This window comes from Spodoptera frugiperda, chromosome 6 (assembly GCF_023101765.2).
Source record: "Spodoptera frugiperda isolate SF20-4 chromosome 6, AGI-APGP_CSIRO_Sfru_2.0, whole genome shotgun sequence".
Classification (NCBI taxonomy): domain Eukaryota; kingdom Metazoa; phylum Arthropoda; class Insecta; order Lepidoptera; family Noctuidae; genus Spodoptera; species Spodoptera frugiperda.
Genome location: NC_064217.1, coordinates 4,444,140 through 4,462,266, shown reverse-complemented (window position 1 = coordinate 4,462,266; position 18,127 = coordinate 4,444,140). Strand labels below are relative to the sequence as shown.

The 18,127-nt window shown below is 36.9% G+C and overlaps 2 protein-coding genes across 2 annotated transcripts in view; one reads left to right on the top strand and one right to left on the bottom strand.

Moving 5' to 3' along the window:
- LOC118267410 (G-protein coupled receptor moody-like) overlaps window positions 1-18,127 on the bottom strand; it is a 125,447-nt gene that overhangs the window by 50,618 nt on the left and 56,702 nt on the right. The window contains exon 2 of the mRNA XM_035581382.2: window positions 13,867-13,902. The gene's annotated coding sequence lies outside the window, so the exon portion shown is untranslated. The remainder of the gene's footprint in view (window positions 1-13,866; window positions 13,903-18,127) is intronic.
- On the top strand, window positions 4,071-8,252 carry LOC126910762 (uncharacterized). Its single transcript, XM_050694358.1, has 2 exons — window positions 4,071-4,248; window positions 4,698-8,252. The coding sequence occupies exons 1-2, from the start codon at window positions 4,079-4,081 to the stop codon at window positions 4,996-4,998; spliced, it is 471 nt and encodes a 156-aa protein (XP_050550315.1). The 5' UTR covers window positions 4,071-4,078; the 3' UTR covers window positions 4,999-8,252.

The following is an 18,127-nucleotide window of genomic DNA, read 5'->3' as shown; positions in this document are numbered from 1 at the left end:
TTCCGAAATAGGTGACCAAAATTGCATATTCAATCTTAATCTGTCTAAATCGAAATAACAAGATAGTTGGTCGTAAGCAGAAATGGTGTGATTTATCTTGAGGAATCTGTCATGTAACCGTACAGTCGCGGGCGCGCTGCCAAACCGTTTCACTTCCCTTCGCTAGGGATGTCACGATACCAACGATCTTTGATTATTATATGCAACATACATAGTAACTGTAGTTTTAATTTGCTATTTTATTACAATCAGCAGATCAATTATTTTTTATCAAATATAACACACGCACGTTTGAAATTCGCTAGCTTTTTCGACAAATATATTTCTTTGGTTCATAAAAACTTCTGTTATACATTACATTACGTTATTATTCACCAAGATTGTATAAATGTAATGCTATGTGTAGTAAAAAGTACGGCATGTAAAATGTACCACAAATATAATATTTTAAAGACTCTCTATTACCGTATCTCAGACGTTACACTTGAAACTAGAATATCAAAATTATACAACCCCTATCATCACTCCTAAAATACCGTTAAAAGTACGGAGTATAAAGCTAAACTTCAAACATTTAGTTCATTCAATATACACGTAATACAGATGCAATAGGCGCTAGTGCTGCAACTCAAGAATACGACACAATATCAATGTCGATCGATTGGAATTGAATTCAAGAGTAAGCCCCAGATTTTGAAATAAGATCCAATGAAATTTGGAAGCAAATGCAACAATACAGAATTGTAATGAAATTTTACATGACAAGGACAACGATTTATTGCTAGCCTTTTATTCTAAATGAAATATTCTCAGCGGTTTTTGTTTGGCGTGATGACGGTCGATGCTAGGCTGGGTTTAAGTAGATCATGTATAACAATAGAATGGTACTCAAGATATATGTGAAGTTATATGTTTTCTCTGTGTCTGAGTAAGGACTGAATATATTATGTGAGATGTAAAACGGTAATGGATTAGTTCTGTACATCATTATAGTTTATTTTATTGTTAGTTGTTACGTTAAAAATAGCGTTAGTTCACGTGTGGATGCATAGAGTTGTGACAAAGGGATTTTAAGTGTTTAAGTAGGGAGTTGTGTAAGTGTGGATGTGTATAGAGTTGTGTCAAAGGATTTTTTTGAGAGTGAAGCGTTTATTAATGACCTTTTGTAGGTGATTCACAAACAATTTTTTAGCTAAGATTTTTCTGTGATCATTGGAGACAGAGATTATTTGTTTTTTCTATAATTATGTGATGACGTCACACATTATTGATAAAGTTTTCTGAAGAGTTTGAAACGAGTACTTACTCTTATAGTAACCTGTATGATTGATTAGTTCAATATCCAACTTCTTCCTAATTGACAGGAAAGTCTATGAAATCCTTCTTTGCTTTAAGCGCCAGGGTTTTCTACGATTGCGACCAACAGGGTTTTGTCTTTCTGTATAACCGTAGCTACGTGAAGCACATTAGTATTATTAAAATTACCATCATAACACCACGCATCTTATAACCAGTCTCCCGCTTAAAGCCGCGCCAACCCTATCTCAATGTACTTAATTGGTAGTGTCGGAATGTTCGCAGCGGCGGCGTCGTCACCACGCTAACCACACGTGTTGTGTCTTCAAGGGATTGTCCTTTTGTTCCATTTACCGGCCATCACATGGCCAACATATTGCACTGAGACATACCCACTTTGATGTGCTTCAAATCTCCCCGTTATATTATTATGGTCACCATAAAATGAGGACATGACATGTGCGTTTATGTTATTCTTTTGTTTTCTACGTTATGGCGTGTTAAAAGTTTTACTGCATGGAATAATGGATGGTAGGGATTTTGAAGGGAATTTATAGTTATTATCTTTTTATTGTAGTTGCATAAAATTATAAGGATAGAAATAGTATTTGGGTGTAAAGTACAGGTTTAAAAAAGGATATTCAAATTCAAATAGAATTAGTAATTTATTCTACTATTGGAGAAATTGGTGGTCTTAATTGTTTTTTTAGTACTTGAAGTAATTTTATTTCTTCTATGATTCGAATGTTTATTTTAATGAAGGTATCTAAATTTTCACCGTAAGCTTCCTAAGTGCTTTAGGTAATAAATTGGGCTCTAATGATCCAGACCGGTATCAGAATTTGAATTAGGTAATAAACATGCAGAAACTAACTCTAGGTAAAATATCGTAAATCATTTATTATTTGCATGACATTTATAATTTTACCCTTAACTTAAGTTATTTGGTGAAGGATTTAAATTCAAGGTGAGTTTGGAATGAGGTAGGATCATAGCTGTAATACATAACAATACGTTATATTATTTATTATTAAACATATATATGTAAAGTCTTTCTCTATAAGTAAGCTCTGTAATCGAGTAAAATTTGGTTTGGTTATAAAACATACAAATAGCTTAAATAACATAAAAGGAGATAATTCCTAAATAAAAGAATATATCGTGACTTCACATATTAGATATAGGCGCATCCACAGTTATTTAAATTTGGGCCGTTCTTAATTAGAGGTCCACAGTGCTAACAATGTAAACTTTTTGTAACTTTACAACGAAAGGGTTTTTCTTTATTGTAATATATAACATCTTATTATTAAATGAATTAGTTTAAAATTATGTAACATTATATAATCTTCTTTTGATTCTGTTTTAAACTAGTTCAAACTACTTACATAATGAATTATAGACCTCATTCTGGTGATCTCACCATGGTTTATCAGATAAAATAGTAAATTCAGTTTACTGAAGGTGATTTCACGTAAATATACTGAGAAAAGCTCTACTAGTTTCGAGACACAGAGGGACTCTTCCGCTTTTCTTAGTATATTTACGTGAGTAAACCGTTATTTTTATTTGAGTATGTCTTACGATAGTTTTTTTATAAAAATAAGATAAAACAGTGGTAGTCACATTAGCTTAATATGCTTCCTGAGACTTCAATCCTCGGATTTATTAAAAACACTTTCACTAAATTTTTTTCTCTAGAATAAATTGTCTATTGACATATAAAACCGCTAGGCAGGTTCTCCTGTCATATATCGAGGGCAATACACTTATTTTTATAAAGACAGCTGCCTAAGCATTGTTTATCAAGTTTACCTACGTCAAAGGTTGGATAAAAGCATGATCAAACAGCTATATGTGGGCTGGACTAGTAGTTTCTTAGAAATGTCTTTGTAGTGTCACTAGGAAGTGGTGTCCCAGTATAGAGCTTGTGTTCCACGTAATTTATTTGATGTTGTAAAATTATTGTTTTATGACCCCATATTATTAGTTATATAAACATATCCTATAATCCAATTTAAAGAATTAGATTATTATTGAAACTTGAGCCTTTAATTTCTTATTGTAAGTTTGAAGTCGCCAACCCGCATTGAGCAAGCGTGGTGATTAATGCTCAAACTTTCTCCGTGTCATAAGAGGCCTTTGGTCAGCTGTTGTCACCCATTGGATTTTTTTTTCTGTTTAAATAAATTACTGCCTATATGGTCTGACGTTTTGTTATGTTATAGATACACGTAATTTTACAGTAGAATATAATTCAAATCTATATAATAGGACAGTATCTTATTTTCTTTTAAATGTCCGTCTGATAGTGTATTTCAAAACATTAGACACATATTTTTACTTTCCTTACAAAATTAATTAAGGAAAAAATGTCATGCGTAGAAATTACCTACAATGTGTAGTGTGTGCAAAATTAACTGTCAATTATTAACCAAAATGCAATGTGTCTTACTATATTGGACTATATATAATTATTGTGATTAGGGTCTAATTTCGTGGGTGAATAATTTGTAGATGTACTCGACTATGGTTAATCTTAATTACGTCATTAATGGTATCTCATGAGTTGACTCTCAATTAACTTTAAGTAATGAGTTTCCGTGAGATTTGGTAGCCAAGTACTAAGTAAACATGAGTTATTTCAATACTTGCAGACAAATAATTATCTAGATAATCATATAGTGTTGAAAAGATTGAACAAAGTTCGTGTCTACTACAAAAAAGTATGCATTTCGCTTGTAATCACTATACCAAAATACTTTGTTTTAATAACATACATATGTCGGGATCGAGGGTAGAATTGAAACACAGGCGTCCACCCTCGGCGCTCGACGGAGTCAAGGATTCATCGGCTGAGCGGCGTGTCGATCACTTCTCGTGCAGCAGCCGACCAGTGCGGTCGAATATTGAACCGTCGTGTGTTTCAACTGTATACCTAGTCTGTAACCTGTTAGTTTGATATTGTAACAGTTAATTATCTTTCATGTACTTTGTAACCATGTTTGCACTTTGAGAGTGACTGAGACCTCTGAGTTTGTTTCGGCATTTCTTCTCAGAGTAGTCGGTAGGAAATGCCGGCCCCATCAGTAGCTTAAGTAAAGTAACAGTGCAATGTACAGAATTAAACAATAGTTCCATATCGAAGACTTTATTATTTTACTGCTACCTTCGTCATAACGCCCACAAGTATTCCTGACATGAGTAGTGAGATTCTCCTTTCACCGACATATCGAAAGTGAGAGATCTCCTATCTCCGACATCAGAAGTGAGATGGACCCGGACGATTGAAGATGTTGAAATCATCGGAGCTGATTCATCGAGAACTACTTGCATTCGACCCCAACAAAGAAGACTGCGATGCAAGGCTCAGCTTGGAGTGCATTCAAATCCAACCCCAGCACAGCACATCGTCATCTGGTACACGAGCAACGGCGACAGCGGCAGCGGACCAGGGGACGCGGCGACGGCAGCGGACCAGGGGACGCGGCGACGGCAGCGGACCAGGGGACGCGGCGACGGCAGCGGACCAGGGGACGCGGCGACGGCAGCGGACCAGGGGACGCGGCGACGGCAGCGGACCAGGGGACGCGGCGGCAGCGACAGCGGGCCAGGGGACGCGGCGACAGCGGCAGCGAACCAGGGCGCGCGGTGGCAGCGGCAGCGGGCCAGGTGACGCAGCGTAAGCGCGGCGTATGGTGAGAAGCGTATTGATGTCTGCAGTTGGACACTGCCATCATCGGGAATATTCAGGTGACCTTGTTCCTTTTATTATGATTCTGATACCAAATGCTTTGTAGGATGAAAACGAGTCAGCGTTTCCAGTTTACAATTGTTGATTTTGCGATCAGAAGTATTATTTTACTTCTGTCGGGTAGTCATAATAAAAACTTAGTCGTGATGTTTTAGAACCGAGATCAGTTGAAGAGTCATTAGAATGACGTCTGTTGGGTAATGTTATTCTGTGTTGTATATTGTTAGGTTGAGATTTGTGATGTGTTAAGCAAGAATAGATAGTTCTAAACAAAATTCATGACAGAGTTGTCTAATCATCAGGATCGGTGTACTTAGAGCCTAATGTAGTAATTCTAGAGATCAAACATTCTGATTTATTTTACAGCACCGTGAGTGCTTATCACAGTCGTTACTGCAGCGGGGGCTCGAGTCCATAACATGAAACTACAGTCGTAGCTGACTTGTAGCGACTTGGGAGTCCTTGCGAGTGACTGTCATGTGGTAACCTCGAAACATTCGATGTTGGCTATTAATTTAATTTAATTTTGATTGAGGGTACCTAGACATGAGAAATGTTTCCATTTTAGTTTACATTTTAGTACGTAGATAATGTTAGACGGCTAGTCCAGATGTAATCGATCAGATCGGGTTTTGCCTTGTAAAGAAAACCACGGAGTTACGAGACGACTCAGTATTTCAATTTCATAGTGCGTCTACATTTTATAGTGACGGTACAATGATATTAGATATTTTATGTTTTAAGAATTTATTTCATAGTAAGAACATGATTATGCAAGATGTAGGTACATTGAGAATTATTTTAATAATTCACTAAAAGGTGATACTGACATTTCAACTTTTTACCATTATGAGTATTGTAGTTGTAGCTGTGGGTAGAATGGTTGTTTAAGCGGTAGTTGCATATTTTGATAGTGCATCTAAATTGAATAGTTTAAGTTAGGTAAAATGCCGAGAAATCTAAATTGAGGTACAGTAGGTATACGACGTTCTGACAAATAAGGATGAGGAGGATATCTGATCACTAGGTTCCTCGAGAAGTTTGAGAAATGTAAGTGGTAGAATTTCCTGTACACATCGTTACTACTTGTACTCAACACTCATCATTCACACTCATGCCCTAAACACTCGACACTGTGGACCGCACCGCATGAGTAGTATGTGGTGATGGGTCTGGCACAATGGACCGCGCTCATGAGGAGCATGAGGCGATGGTCAGTGTACACACCGGACCGCGCTCATGAAGAGCATGAGGTGATGGGTCTATGCACACACTCACACTCGGACCGCACACATGAGGACCATGTGGCGATGGGTCTGCACAAACTCGCATTGAGACCGCACCCGTGAAGAACATGGCTGTTGGGTCTTCACTCACAAGCACATACTCACACTTACATCATGTACACACACTCACATACACGTAGGTACTTAGAAAAATATGCCGACGAATTAAAGTTAAACTGTCATAATTCAGATAAAGTAGTTCAAATAGCAGATACCTTAGAGGGTAGATTATTAGAGTAGTTGAAGGTAGTAGAACCTGTGTTTGAGTTTGCAAGGTGATCGTAGTTTAAAAGATGTTTGTTAATGAGGGTTTCAGTGCAAACCAAGGAGTCTAGCAGAGACTCGGTGTTCCCATGTGGGGTTCACGTGAGACAGAATAACTGTATGGTACGAGAACTGTGCGTAGCCGTGATCACTTGTAAAGCTTGAATGCTTTGAGTTACTTGGTAGAATCATTATTTTGCGAGTAACTATGTTTGTGAAATATCAGTTTCACTGGTTTTGATATTGATTTGTTTCGATACATAGTAACGAGTTAAGTAACATTTTTATGAGGATGATGGTTCAAGTTTTAGAAGGTCACGCATCAGCCGAGATTGGTTTTGATGAAGTTAATGAAGCTCGGTAGAAACTCGGGTAAGGGGACTCTAGAAGCCATTATGTGTTTGTGCTGTCTCTATTCGTTTGTTGTATGTTTGTGTCCGATCACCTCAGTAGCGGTCGCGTATTCGCAACCCGGTCACAAACGGAATCTCCGAGTGTCGCCTCGAGAGTCCGTTCGGTGCGCGGTACGAGTTTGGCTCTGACGGGGGTCGGCGGCTGTCTGTGTTCGGTATGTTTGTGTTCGATCACCTCAGTAGCGGTCACGTATTCGCAACCCGGTCGCAAACGGAATCTCCGAGTGTCGCCTCGAGCGTCCGTTCGGTGCGCGATACGAGTTTGGCTCTGACGGGGGTCGGCGGTTGTATGTGTTCGTTTTGTGTCGGGGTCTGTAGAGGCCATGCGTGTGGTTGCCGGAGGGCGACACACGGGAGATCCGAGGGATCTGATCCATGTGATGGATGTCAGCAATGTGATTGCTGGTCGGCTTGGGAGCCGGGGCACTGGGTGCATTGCTCGTGGACTCGAGTAAGGGCATGCCAGGGGCCATTGTTGGTAGTTGCGTGGTTACCAGGTGGTGACGCACGGAAGATCCATGTGATGGATGTCAGCAATGTGATTGCTGGTCGGCTTGAGAGCCGGGGCACTAGGTGACTTGCTCGTGGACTCGAGTAAGGGCATGCTAGGGGCCATGTGATGGAAGTCAGCAATGTGATTGCTGGTCGGCTAGAGAGCCGGGGCGCACTAGATGTCTTACTCGGGAGTTTCTAGAGTTGTACTTAGTAGTTTGTAATTTTTGTTAATAAGAACGGCTGTGATGCGTGAACCTAACAGTTTGATGCTTTTGTAATTGTGTGTGGAATGTGGTCAGGAATGACCGAGCTATATGATACTTTGCGTGTAATTTTCTGTCACAGATGAGCTGTCACACGAGGACGTGTGCAAGCAGGATGGCCGTGTCGGGATCGAGGGTAGAATTGAAACACAGGCGTCCACCCTCGGCGCTCGACGGAGTCAAGGATTCATCGGCTGAGCGGCGTGTCGATCACTTCTCGTGCAGCAGCCGACCAGTGCGGTCGAATATTGAACCGTCGTGTGTTTCAACTGTATACCTAGTCTGTAACCTGTTAGTTTGATATTGTAACAGTTAATTATCTTTCATGTACTTTGTAACCATGTTTGCACTTTGAGAGTGACTGAGACCTCTGAGTTTGTTTCGGCATTTCTTCTCAGAGTAGTCGGTAGGAAATGCCGGCCCCATCAGTAGCTTAAGTAAAGTAACAGTGCAATGTACAGAATTAAACAATAGTTCCATATCGAAGACTTTATTATTTTACTGCTACCTTCGTCATAACGCCCACAAGTATTCCTGACATGAGTAGTGAGATTCTCCTTTCACCGACATATCGAAAGTGAGAGATCTCCTATCTCCGACACATACATAATAATGGGCACATGTTTTGAAGTTATTTATAGGTATGTAAACTTAGATAACCTTTCGGAATTCCTGATTGAAGTTAGTCTAAAATAAGCACTAACATTTAAATACTACTTAGTATTCAAAACATTGTACAACAACCAAAAATGGTTCTCTGCCTCTGACGTAGCAGTGTGCGAATTCAATATTTTTTATGCATTGACAGCCATTCATCCTGTTCACATACGCGTTTAACATACAAACATCTTTTAAAATGTACAAAATAATGAATGCGACATCCGAAAACGATTTCTGCGACAATGTTCCTACTTAATAAATACTTTGTTTGCAAAATATGAACTTTGCTCTATCTGTAGTTGGTATTGAAATATTTGCTAAACTATACAGATGAGAAGTACATTTTATTATATGCTATAATATAAAAAAACAATTGCTGTTCGTTAGTCTCACTAAAACTAGAGAACGGCTGGCCGATTTGCCAATTTTGGTCTTGAATTATTTGTAGAAGTCTTAGGAGGGTTTAAAAGGTATACAATTTCATACAATAATAGCGACATAAAAGAACAGTTATGAGGCTATCTACGCACTTGGGGGTCATGACATTACTTAAAAATCTTATTTTTTTACATACATATAGCAGATCTTATTACATTTATTTATATAAGTACCTCTATGTTTATATGATTGTATACTACTGCAAAGAGTTGAATGCTATTTTCATTATAAAGAGGTCTAATTAAAATCATAGGTTTACGTTTTACGGAAATTTCTTAACAAAATGTAAATACATGTTTGATTATTGTAAAGTCGCAGGTAAAAGTTAGTTTAATAATAAATATTCAATCTTATACCTATGAGAAAGGTGTCGTTTCCGTGCCAATAGATAGTAAACATATTTATATGCAAGAGAATATCTTTTCGTACTTTGCATGCTGATAGCTTGATCACAGTTCCTGTATCGATCTATTTTGTGTCGGTTCAATCGATTATCGTTACGTCAATGTATCGATTAATATGTTTTCATAGTCACGAATTATTCTGGAATGAGTAAATACAAAAACAATATGGTTTCGGCCTTCGAATCGAGCTTTGTTTGTTGTTTTTTATGCTTAGGTAATAGAAGTTTATTGTATGTTGAGTAATAAATAGAAGTAAAAAATATTTATATATAGTTTATTTTTTTTTAATTTAATGTCCGTCTTGTAAATTGTTTTAAAATATTAGACACGTATTTTTTATTTTCTTACGGAAACAAATACTTTCGAAGATATTTTGCTTTGAAATATCGCGTGACGTCACTTCTAGGTATGTTTTATACGTAGAAATGACGTATTTGCTCTCACTCCTAGTATTGTTATCGTATATGAAAAAAAATACCTGTTTAATATTTTTTCATTACCTAACTGACGGAGTAATCAAATTTTGAATTTTCATACCCCGTCATCATCCTTTTTTTATAAACCTTATTTTGCTATATTTTTTTGAAGTATATTTCAAAGTAATCGAATATTGGAATAATGTAAATAAAAAACAGGTAGATAATTTAAATACCATTAATATTTATGCAGTATTAACAATACCGGTCCTAATTTGAAACAACACAGCAGGTGTTACATTTTCCCATGCTCACGGTACGTGTATAGCCTAGGGATAGCTCTTTTCAGACTATAATAGAACACTATTGTTAGGCAAGCGCTAGGCGTACCGTGGCACATAATCCGCTTCAATTTAAAAGCCTGCATCAGCCTAAAACTGGCTTAAACTAGAAGTAGCGAAATCACAAAGCCTATGCTGAATAAGAGATCGATAAACTAGCAAACACAATACACAGTTATATGAGGAAAATAGTTAGTTTTTACGCATAATGTTAATCATTTATATTGTTGTATTCCTTTCGAATTGAAAGAAGGCGGCTTGTCGTTCTACGTGGAGGACTAAGGGGGAGGCCTTTATTCAACGTAGATGACACACGGTTGATGATGTTGATTCCTTTCGATTAGCATGTCATATGTTTGTTCGAGTTTCTCCTATTAGGTAAACGGCATCATAATGTCACTGTTAACTATCTTCTATTCTATATCTTGCCTACACAATCCACCCATCCGTGTCAGGTCCAGCTTTCTATTAATAAACAACTTTACTATTAACAAATTTATCAAACCAGACGATTTAATGTATCATTAAGTCATGAAATAGCGCGGATACCAAAACGAGAAGAACAGTATTTGCATTAACCATGAAACAAAAGGGAAGAGAATGGTTTTTACTTTCCCCGAAGACATGGCGGCGTCAGTCCCCTGCAACTAACATAAAACCGGTGGCACAAGTTTTAAGTACACTTCTCTAAGTAAGTTTTTCCCTTATATCCGTAATGTACAGCCCCACAGGCGAAACTGCCGTGAACCACAAGGGCTTGAAGGGAAATATATTATTCTGTTCGGGGAACAGTAAGGTATTTGAATTATTTTTGGATGTGCTGCTCACAATCTAGGCAGGCTATTGTTTAGCTTGAATTCTTAGGGTCGAGCTTTATCGGATAATAGGTTTTATTGTTATGATATAAGCCGGTAAACGTGCTGCGGATCACCTGTTTGTAAGCAGTCACTGCCGCCCATGGACACCCGAAGCACCAGAAGCGTTACAAGTGCATTGCCGGCCTTTTGGGGGTTAGGAATTTAAGTGTTGTTCAGGAATCCTCGATTCAACAACACTTAAATTTATTTATTAGATTGGGAAGGGGGTAATTGGGTCTTCGGAAACCTCACTTATACAACGCAAGTGTTGTTTCACGTTGGTTTTCCGTGAGGCCGTTGTATCATTACGGTCGAGTTTGCCCATTCGTGCCGAAGCATGGCTCTCCCACACTTTGAAATTATTTAAAAGTATTAGTCAAGTTTAGTCTGAATTAAAAATAGAATTGTGTATTTTTTGTTTTCACTTTTACGTCTGTAAACATCTTCAAAAGAAACATAATCAGAGAATGCCATTATGTTGTTATGTATACACACGTCATATAACAAAAACGAGCGCCAAGATACGAACGGCAGAAACATTAAAATAAATAAAAGTCAAGAGATTTAACGTGAAACATAAGGAGTCCTTCAATCTTCCCCGAGAACCCTTAACATACGGAGTAGGTACCAGCATCCAAGAATCCAAGATAATGACATACGTTTGCCTAATGTCTTGGAAGTTACAAAAAGCCATTTGGATCACTTGACTTCTTCATTTACCAGCCACACAGCCACCGGGGAACATGCCTAGATAGATCTAATTACTACTTTCAAGCTGTTCCTACTAATCTCCGATGAAAGTTTTTGTTGAGAAACTGATATGCGATTTTTCTTCTTTGGTTAGTGACAGTTTGTCGTGCAATTAAAGATTTTATTGCCTTTGTTTAAAGTTTAAAGTGTAAATTTTTGTGTAACCATTGCAATGAAAAAGTTCATAAAGATAATTAATTTGCATTTCATGAATATATATTCGTATTTGACTCGTATCTTTGTAAATAAACTCGTACAAAATTAAACATGTTGTATGAAAAAGTTTTTTAATAATGTTCTTTCTATTCTAAAAAGTTCTTGACACCGATTTTTTGTTAGCAGAAGTTGGACATTAGAACATCTATTATAACTTTTTAGACAGTACATTACTCACATAAGAACTAAGATAAGTTCAGCTTACACTTTGTTAAAATATAAAAAGATTTTGTTTTTGAAATATGGGATCCCTATTGGACCTTACTCAAAGATAACTGCTGTGATTTTAGGTATATTTTACAAACGATATTCTGAATGAAAATCATCAAACACTTTACATTTTATTTGAATAAGTTTTCTCATTATCCCTTAGCAAATAATGTTAACAACAAAAACCTTGAAAATCTAATAGAGACACGACTATAAAGGTAATTGAAAACTAACTAACTGGCTTGCATACTGCACCTTTGACGCCGAAGACTGATGAAATTTAATAACTTAAACCCAACAAGAATATTAGTCCGCTGTAAAAAGGTGGCGAAAGCAGAAGCCGGCAGGTCTAGTTACACCTTTCATTTTCATCTTTATTAATTGGATATAAAGTCGAAAATTCTATATAAAGAACGATAGATTGGTTCTGCAAGATACGAAGTCTTAGCGCAAGAAGTTTCCTTTCACTGAAAATAAATGAAGCGAATTTAAACTTTGAACACTTGACTCTGCTAAGACTTATCCACAAACTTGTGGCTGAAACTATCAACGTTCACACTGACTTATCTTGGCTGTTAGATTAATTGAATTTGAAGGAAATCTTCAGGCCTCTGGGGATGGATATCTTTGAACATAAATTTTGATAAACATGTTTTGTTTGTCAAAGTAGTTAAATTGATATTATCACGGTGAAAAATTGTGCTTTTATCCGGCTTAATGCAGGGTTATTGCAAGTAATATTACGTTCACCCGCTTATTGTGGTCTGAGGACGCATCTGAACAGTTTAATTATCATTACAACACCGACGTGATAACATTTTTTACCCCTCACTAGTAATAATCCTAAAATTAGTAAACCCTTTCGCATAATTTGGTTTGCCAAAAATGGAGGCCGTGTAGGTTGAGAGAGCATTGAAAATTTTGATATCGGACGGTTTACCTGGCTATAAAAAGATAGCTAAAGGGTGTCGACCTATTTTATCGGATATATTAACTTATTATCAAGTGCTTGACCGACCCTTTAGATCAAAATGATATTATAAAAACAGTTTTTCAATATAAATAAGTTAATAGAAACTTGAGACTGCGCAGGTATTAATTTTTGGGGTCTTTTCAATGATTATTCATGCCTAAAAAATAATTTGTGATACTCCACCTTTTGTTTTAAACGTTTCGAGTTGTTGAGCCATACCTAAAATATTGTTGAACCGTTTTTCATAATGATTTGCGAACTAATTAAATTAAGAGCAAAGTGTAATTATTATTAACTCATTTCTAAGTAAATAGCTAATTATATATTATGACAAAATGTACTGTACCGTGAGTTTATTGCTTCGAGAAAATTCGAAGATTTATGTTTGATTAGACCTGCTGTTAAAAAAATTTTCTCAATAGAACGTAGGTTCATAATTTTCTTTTTATCATATCAATTTGACACTTAAATTACATTCAGTGTACCTACTGAGTGTATATTTTTCTTTAAAATTGTTTTTATTTATGTTCAACGAAGTGATTTTCTTTTCAGTTTCCAGTAAGCCTATAGGCGTGGTCTAATAGATAGGTTGCTATGGAAACAGATCTGCTGAACTTAACGTTTTTTTAATGTAATTCGTTATTTGGTGTAGTTTTTTTTTAATAAAAACAAAGTTAATTACGTTTCTAAGGGGAGTTCAATCGTTTATATTAAGTTTGATAGTAACTAGATAGACGTTGTAATGTTGTTTTATTTGGTTTCAGTGTAAATGTGCGATGAGTGAAAATTAAACGTAAATTGTCGTGTAATGAAGTAAATATTTAACTTACAATTTATACGGTAATCCAGTAGACCATTGACAAAATCTGTAACAAATGAAAATACACAAGTTAGTTAAGTAATACGTAAGTTCGTTTTTTAAAGAATACTAAGTACCTATTTCCTATAGTCTACGTAATATTAATGTTAGGTTCTAAGTTTTATTATAAAAAAGTTAACCCATCGTAAATCATTCGTCAACATTATTACTTGATAAAGTCAGTCAGTCAGTCCCTTAATATTTAAGTCAAGAACCCCAAGTACTAAGTAAGACCTAGATTGATTGATAAACTTAACGTAACTTTATCTCGACCCAAGAATCGAAGTCACGATACTCATAAATATAATCAATTAAGGATTCTAAGCACGCAACATATAAACGGTAACATATTACATTATTCACTTGAAGTTGTCATTAAGTCCCTTCTGTGTTTGCTAACGGCTTTATTGGGCCGACCCGTCAGTTAACGTCACAGGCAAATGGTTGAAATTTGTCCAAACTTTAGATCAGTTAAGTAAACTGTCCTCTAGCGAAAATTCTAGGCGCCACTCGTCAAGCTATACTGCCCAGTGTAAATTGAACCGTGTTGCCATGAAAAGTGTTTGCGATACAAGGTCAGGTAACAATGGTTGGTGTAGATTTACGTGTCGTCTTTACCTTGTTCCATTATTTTTCCTTGTTCGACCCGGTTTTGCTGAATAACCCTTGTACCGAATTTAAGAGATTTATTCGCGTTGACCTTAACTTGTAAGGGCTTAGACGTAATCCGTCTGATTTTTTGCAATGTGTGTCTGATTTTTGGATTAGGGTCCTGGGTCCTGGGTACAAGAAAAGGTCCTTTAGGGTTGTTTTTAAGTCCCTGCCTGGTATAAATTTGTTGATTTCAAAGTGGGTTTAACTTTTGTTAATTCGTTATTGTTGTAATGATTGTAAATGTCTGGTAATAAACATTTGGGTCTCCCATTCCGAGTATTTTTTTCATTGGATCTGGATAGGATGGATAGATATATTTCAGAATCCTGCTTATTTAAGAGCCATTCGATCAATTTATAATCTTAGTCCGAGGCACTCTCTTAGGGAACTATTTAAAGAAATTAATATATTGACTGTTCCTTCTCAATACATTTATGAAAATGTAGTGTATGCTCACAAAAACATTAATTTATTCAAAAAGTATTGTGATATACATAATATAAACACTAGAAGTAAAAACAAATATATTGTTCCCACTACTAGACTTAAGAAAATAAGTGGTTCGTTCAGATGTCAATGCATACGCTTTTACAATAAAATTCCCAGCGATATTCAAAGTTTGAGCCTGAATAAATTTAAAAATGTTATTAAAGAAAAACTGTATAGTAAAGCTTTTTATAAAATTAAAGACTACTTAGATGATAGTCAGGCTTGGGAGTGAGCCGCTATAATGTCCACACAGGTCATGTTGACATGTTTGTAACACAAGTTACATTTTTATACAATTTGACATGATCTATCTATACTTATAATAAATCTGTAGAGAGGTCAATTCTGTACATGAAATATATTTCCAAAATAACTATCAGCGGGTGATTAGTGATCGATACTGACGCCAAAAATGCAATCAGAAAATTTTTTGTCTGTCTGTCTGTCTGTCTGTCTGTCTGTCTGTCTGTCTGTCTGTCTGTCTGTCTGTCTGTCTGTCTGTATGTTCTTAATAGAAACAAAAACTACTCGACAGATTTCAACCAAACTTGGTACAATTGTTCTGCATACTCCTGGGCAGGTTATAGTATACTTTTCATCACGCTACGATTAATAGGAGCAGAGCAGTGAAGGGAAAAGTTGGGAAAACCGGAGAACTTACTCAATTTTTTAAGCGTACGTCGCGTGTGCAGCCTTAATGGTTAAAGATACACAGAAATAATGTACCACGGATTGTTCTCCTTAAAATTGTTTACAAAATATTCCACGACAGCAAATGTCTATCTCTTATGGTTGACTCACAATAACACGTGTAACTCCCGATAGCTTAGCAGTTCGGAGCTTCCTGATTATATTTGTCTACCTATTCTTACGTTTATAACACTCATTCATTCCTAATTAAAAGATGTTTACATTATTACCTATTTAATAAAAAAAGAATCATAAAAATCGGTACAGAAACACCAAAGATATACATGAATTACACTTAGTTTATATTAAGTAGTTAAAGGCGTAAGTACTTATATTAATTATAGGTATAGGTATTATTAATTATAGTAGTTATAAGTATGTAGTTTTATCTATACATATAATAAATCTGAAGAAGGGTCAATTCTGTACGTTGAAAATATTGAAAAAATTAATAGCAACTGGAGGATGAGGCGGGGCGCGTGAGAGAACAAACCTCCTCACACCCCAGCCGTCGCGAGAGACACTCCGGGCGTCGGGGATCGCGCGACGATCTCCGGCCACCGTAAGTGCGGGTCTGCGGACGGTGAGCAAGGGTAGCTCGCCGCCTGACCAGAACCAGACCCGTGCGTGCGGCGCGTTGCGTTCCGCGCGCGCCTCAAAGAGCCATCAGACCATCACAGATGGGGCCCGGTACTGCTGATGCCTGATCAGGAGCTGCGGACTACCTAGCGGATTTACCGGGGCTCCGGCTCGAAAAGCAGAAGTAGGAACGGGGTAAAAAATGGAGAAATAAAACTTCCACGCGAAGACCGACATCCACGCGGACGGAGTCGCGGGCGGAAGCTAGTATACATTAATATCATTCGATATTTTTTTTAAAATTGTTAGTTTGAGGACCGTGCGAGAGTTTGCCTAGTCATTTCACTTTTAGTTAATTATATTCTGACAGTGTGAGCATTTGTGTGGCCTACCCAAATGTTCTTTTGGTTGGTATTGTTCGTCGGATCTTTCAGCAACAGCCGTCAGCTGAGCTCATTGTAAACTGACACATGCGTGCTGCCATCTGAACAGGTCCGCTCAAACTGCTGTGGTTCTTTCCTCAAAAGACCACTACAGAATAAACTTGCACGGTTCTCCGACATCTTTAATTGATTTTGTCTGGACTTTAAAAGAGACTATGACCTCTGAGTTTGTTTCGGCATTTCTTCTCAGAGTAGTCGGATAGGAAATGCCGGCCTCATCTAGCTATTTGAAATATTAACGTGTAAAAGTGTTATTTTATAATCTATTTACAGAAATAAATATCATTTATCATTTATCATTTATTCTGCCTAGTCTTGTGTTGTCTAGTAGTCTGCTCCTAATTTAGTACCAATTTCCACTGGTGTCACTACCATGTCTATTAATTTTTTTTGTTAGCGGCCCAACACGGCATCGAAAATAATGTTTTTCCCCATTTGAATAGTTTTTGAATAAAACGACCTCCAAATGGGCAGCAATTTTTGACTAATAAAAGAGCTAATCTCGTAAATCTATTTTTTCGAATAAAGCTTCAAGCGATTGGCAGAAATTGCAATGAAATTGAACGTAACTTGAGTTTGGCTTGTAGACTTAATACCAAGTGCGATTGGCAACCGTCCCAACTGTTACCAGCCAATCCATGATTATTATTGGAAGATTTATTTGCCAAATTATCTTGTCGATTATTTTGTCAAGTAAGAAAGAGTCTTTGCTTTTATAGTTGTCATGTAGTTCTAGAATTCTATTGCGTAGGGTCTACTAAGAGGACTCGGTTCCCCTTACAGGTGTTGAGGGTGGCCAAAGGGCGGTTTTAGTGAGGAAATATCCCACACTCTGTCGTCTTTTATCCCCAAAAAGCTAGGCGCCTTTTGAAGGTTTCCCCCCGTAATAAAAAAAAAAGATTCTATTTATGTATTTCCACAAAATCATCTTCAGTAGTATAATGACATTTAAAGAGTAACATTACTAACATAGTAAAGGTTTTTATACGAATGGTAAAGAAGGCTCCTGCCTTCCAAATTTGTTGTTATCTCCTCTCTTCACACATTATACACACGACCTCAATCTGAGTCACTTTTATAGGGTTTTAAAGTTCCACTTTATATCCCCCAATGAAAACAGGAACATTTTAACATGCTACTGTTACGAAAATGGCCAAATTGCTTACGAGCAGTAAAAGGTTATGTTAATTTTATTACCGCCCTACGCTCATTTCAATTTGATGTTCCTCTTTATAAATGTGACATTATCTGAAATTATATGTCTTTCCGATCTTAATCACGCAAATTGCTAAGTGTGAGCGCAACGAGGCTGGACGGTTTTGGCATAATTTAGCACAGCCGCGCCGCGATGAAATTAAAAAAAAAACAAATGTCGCA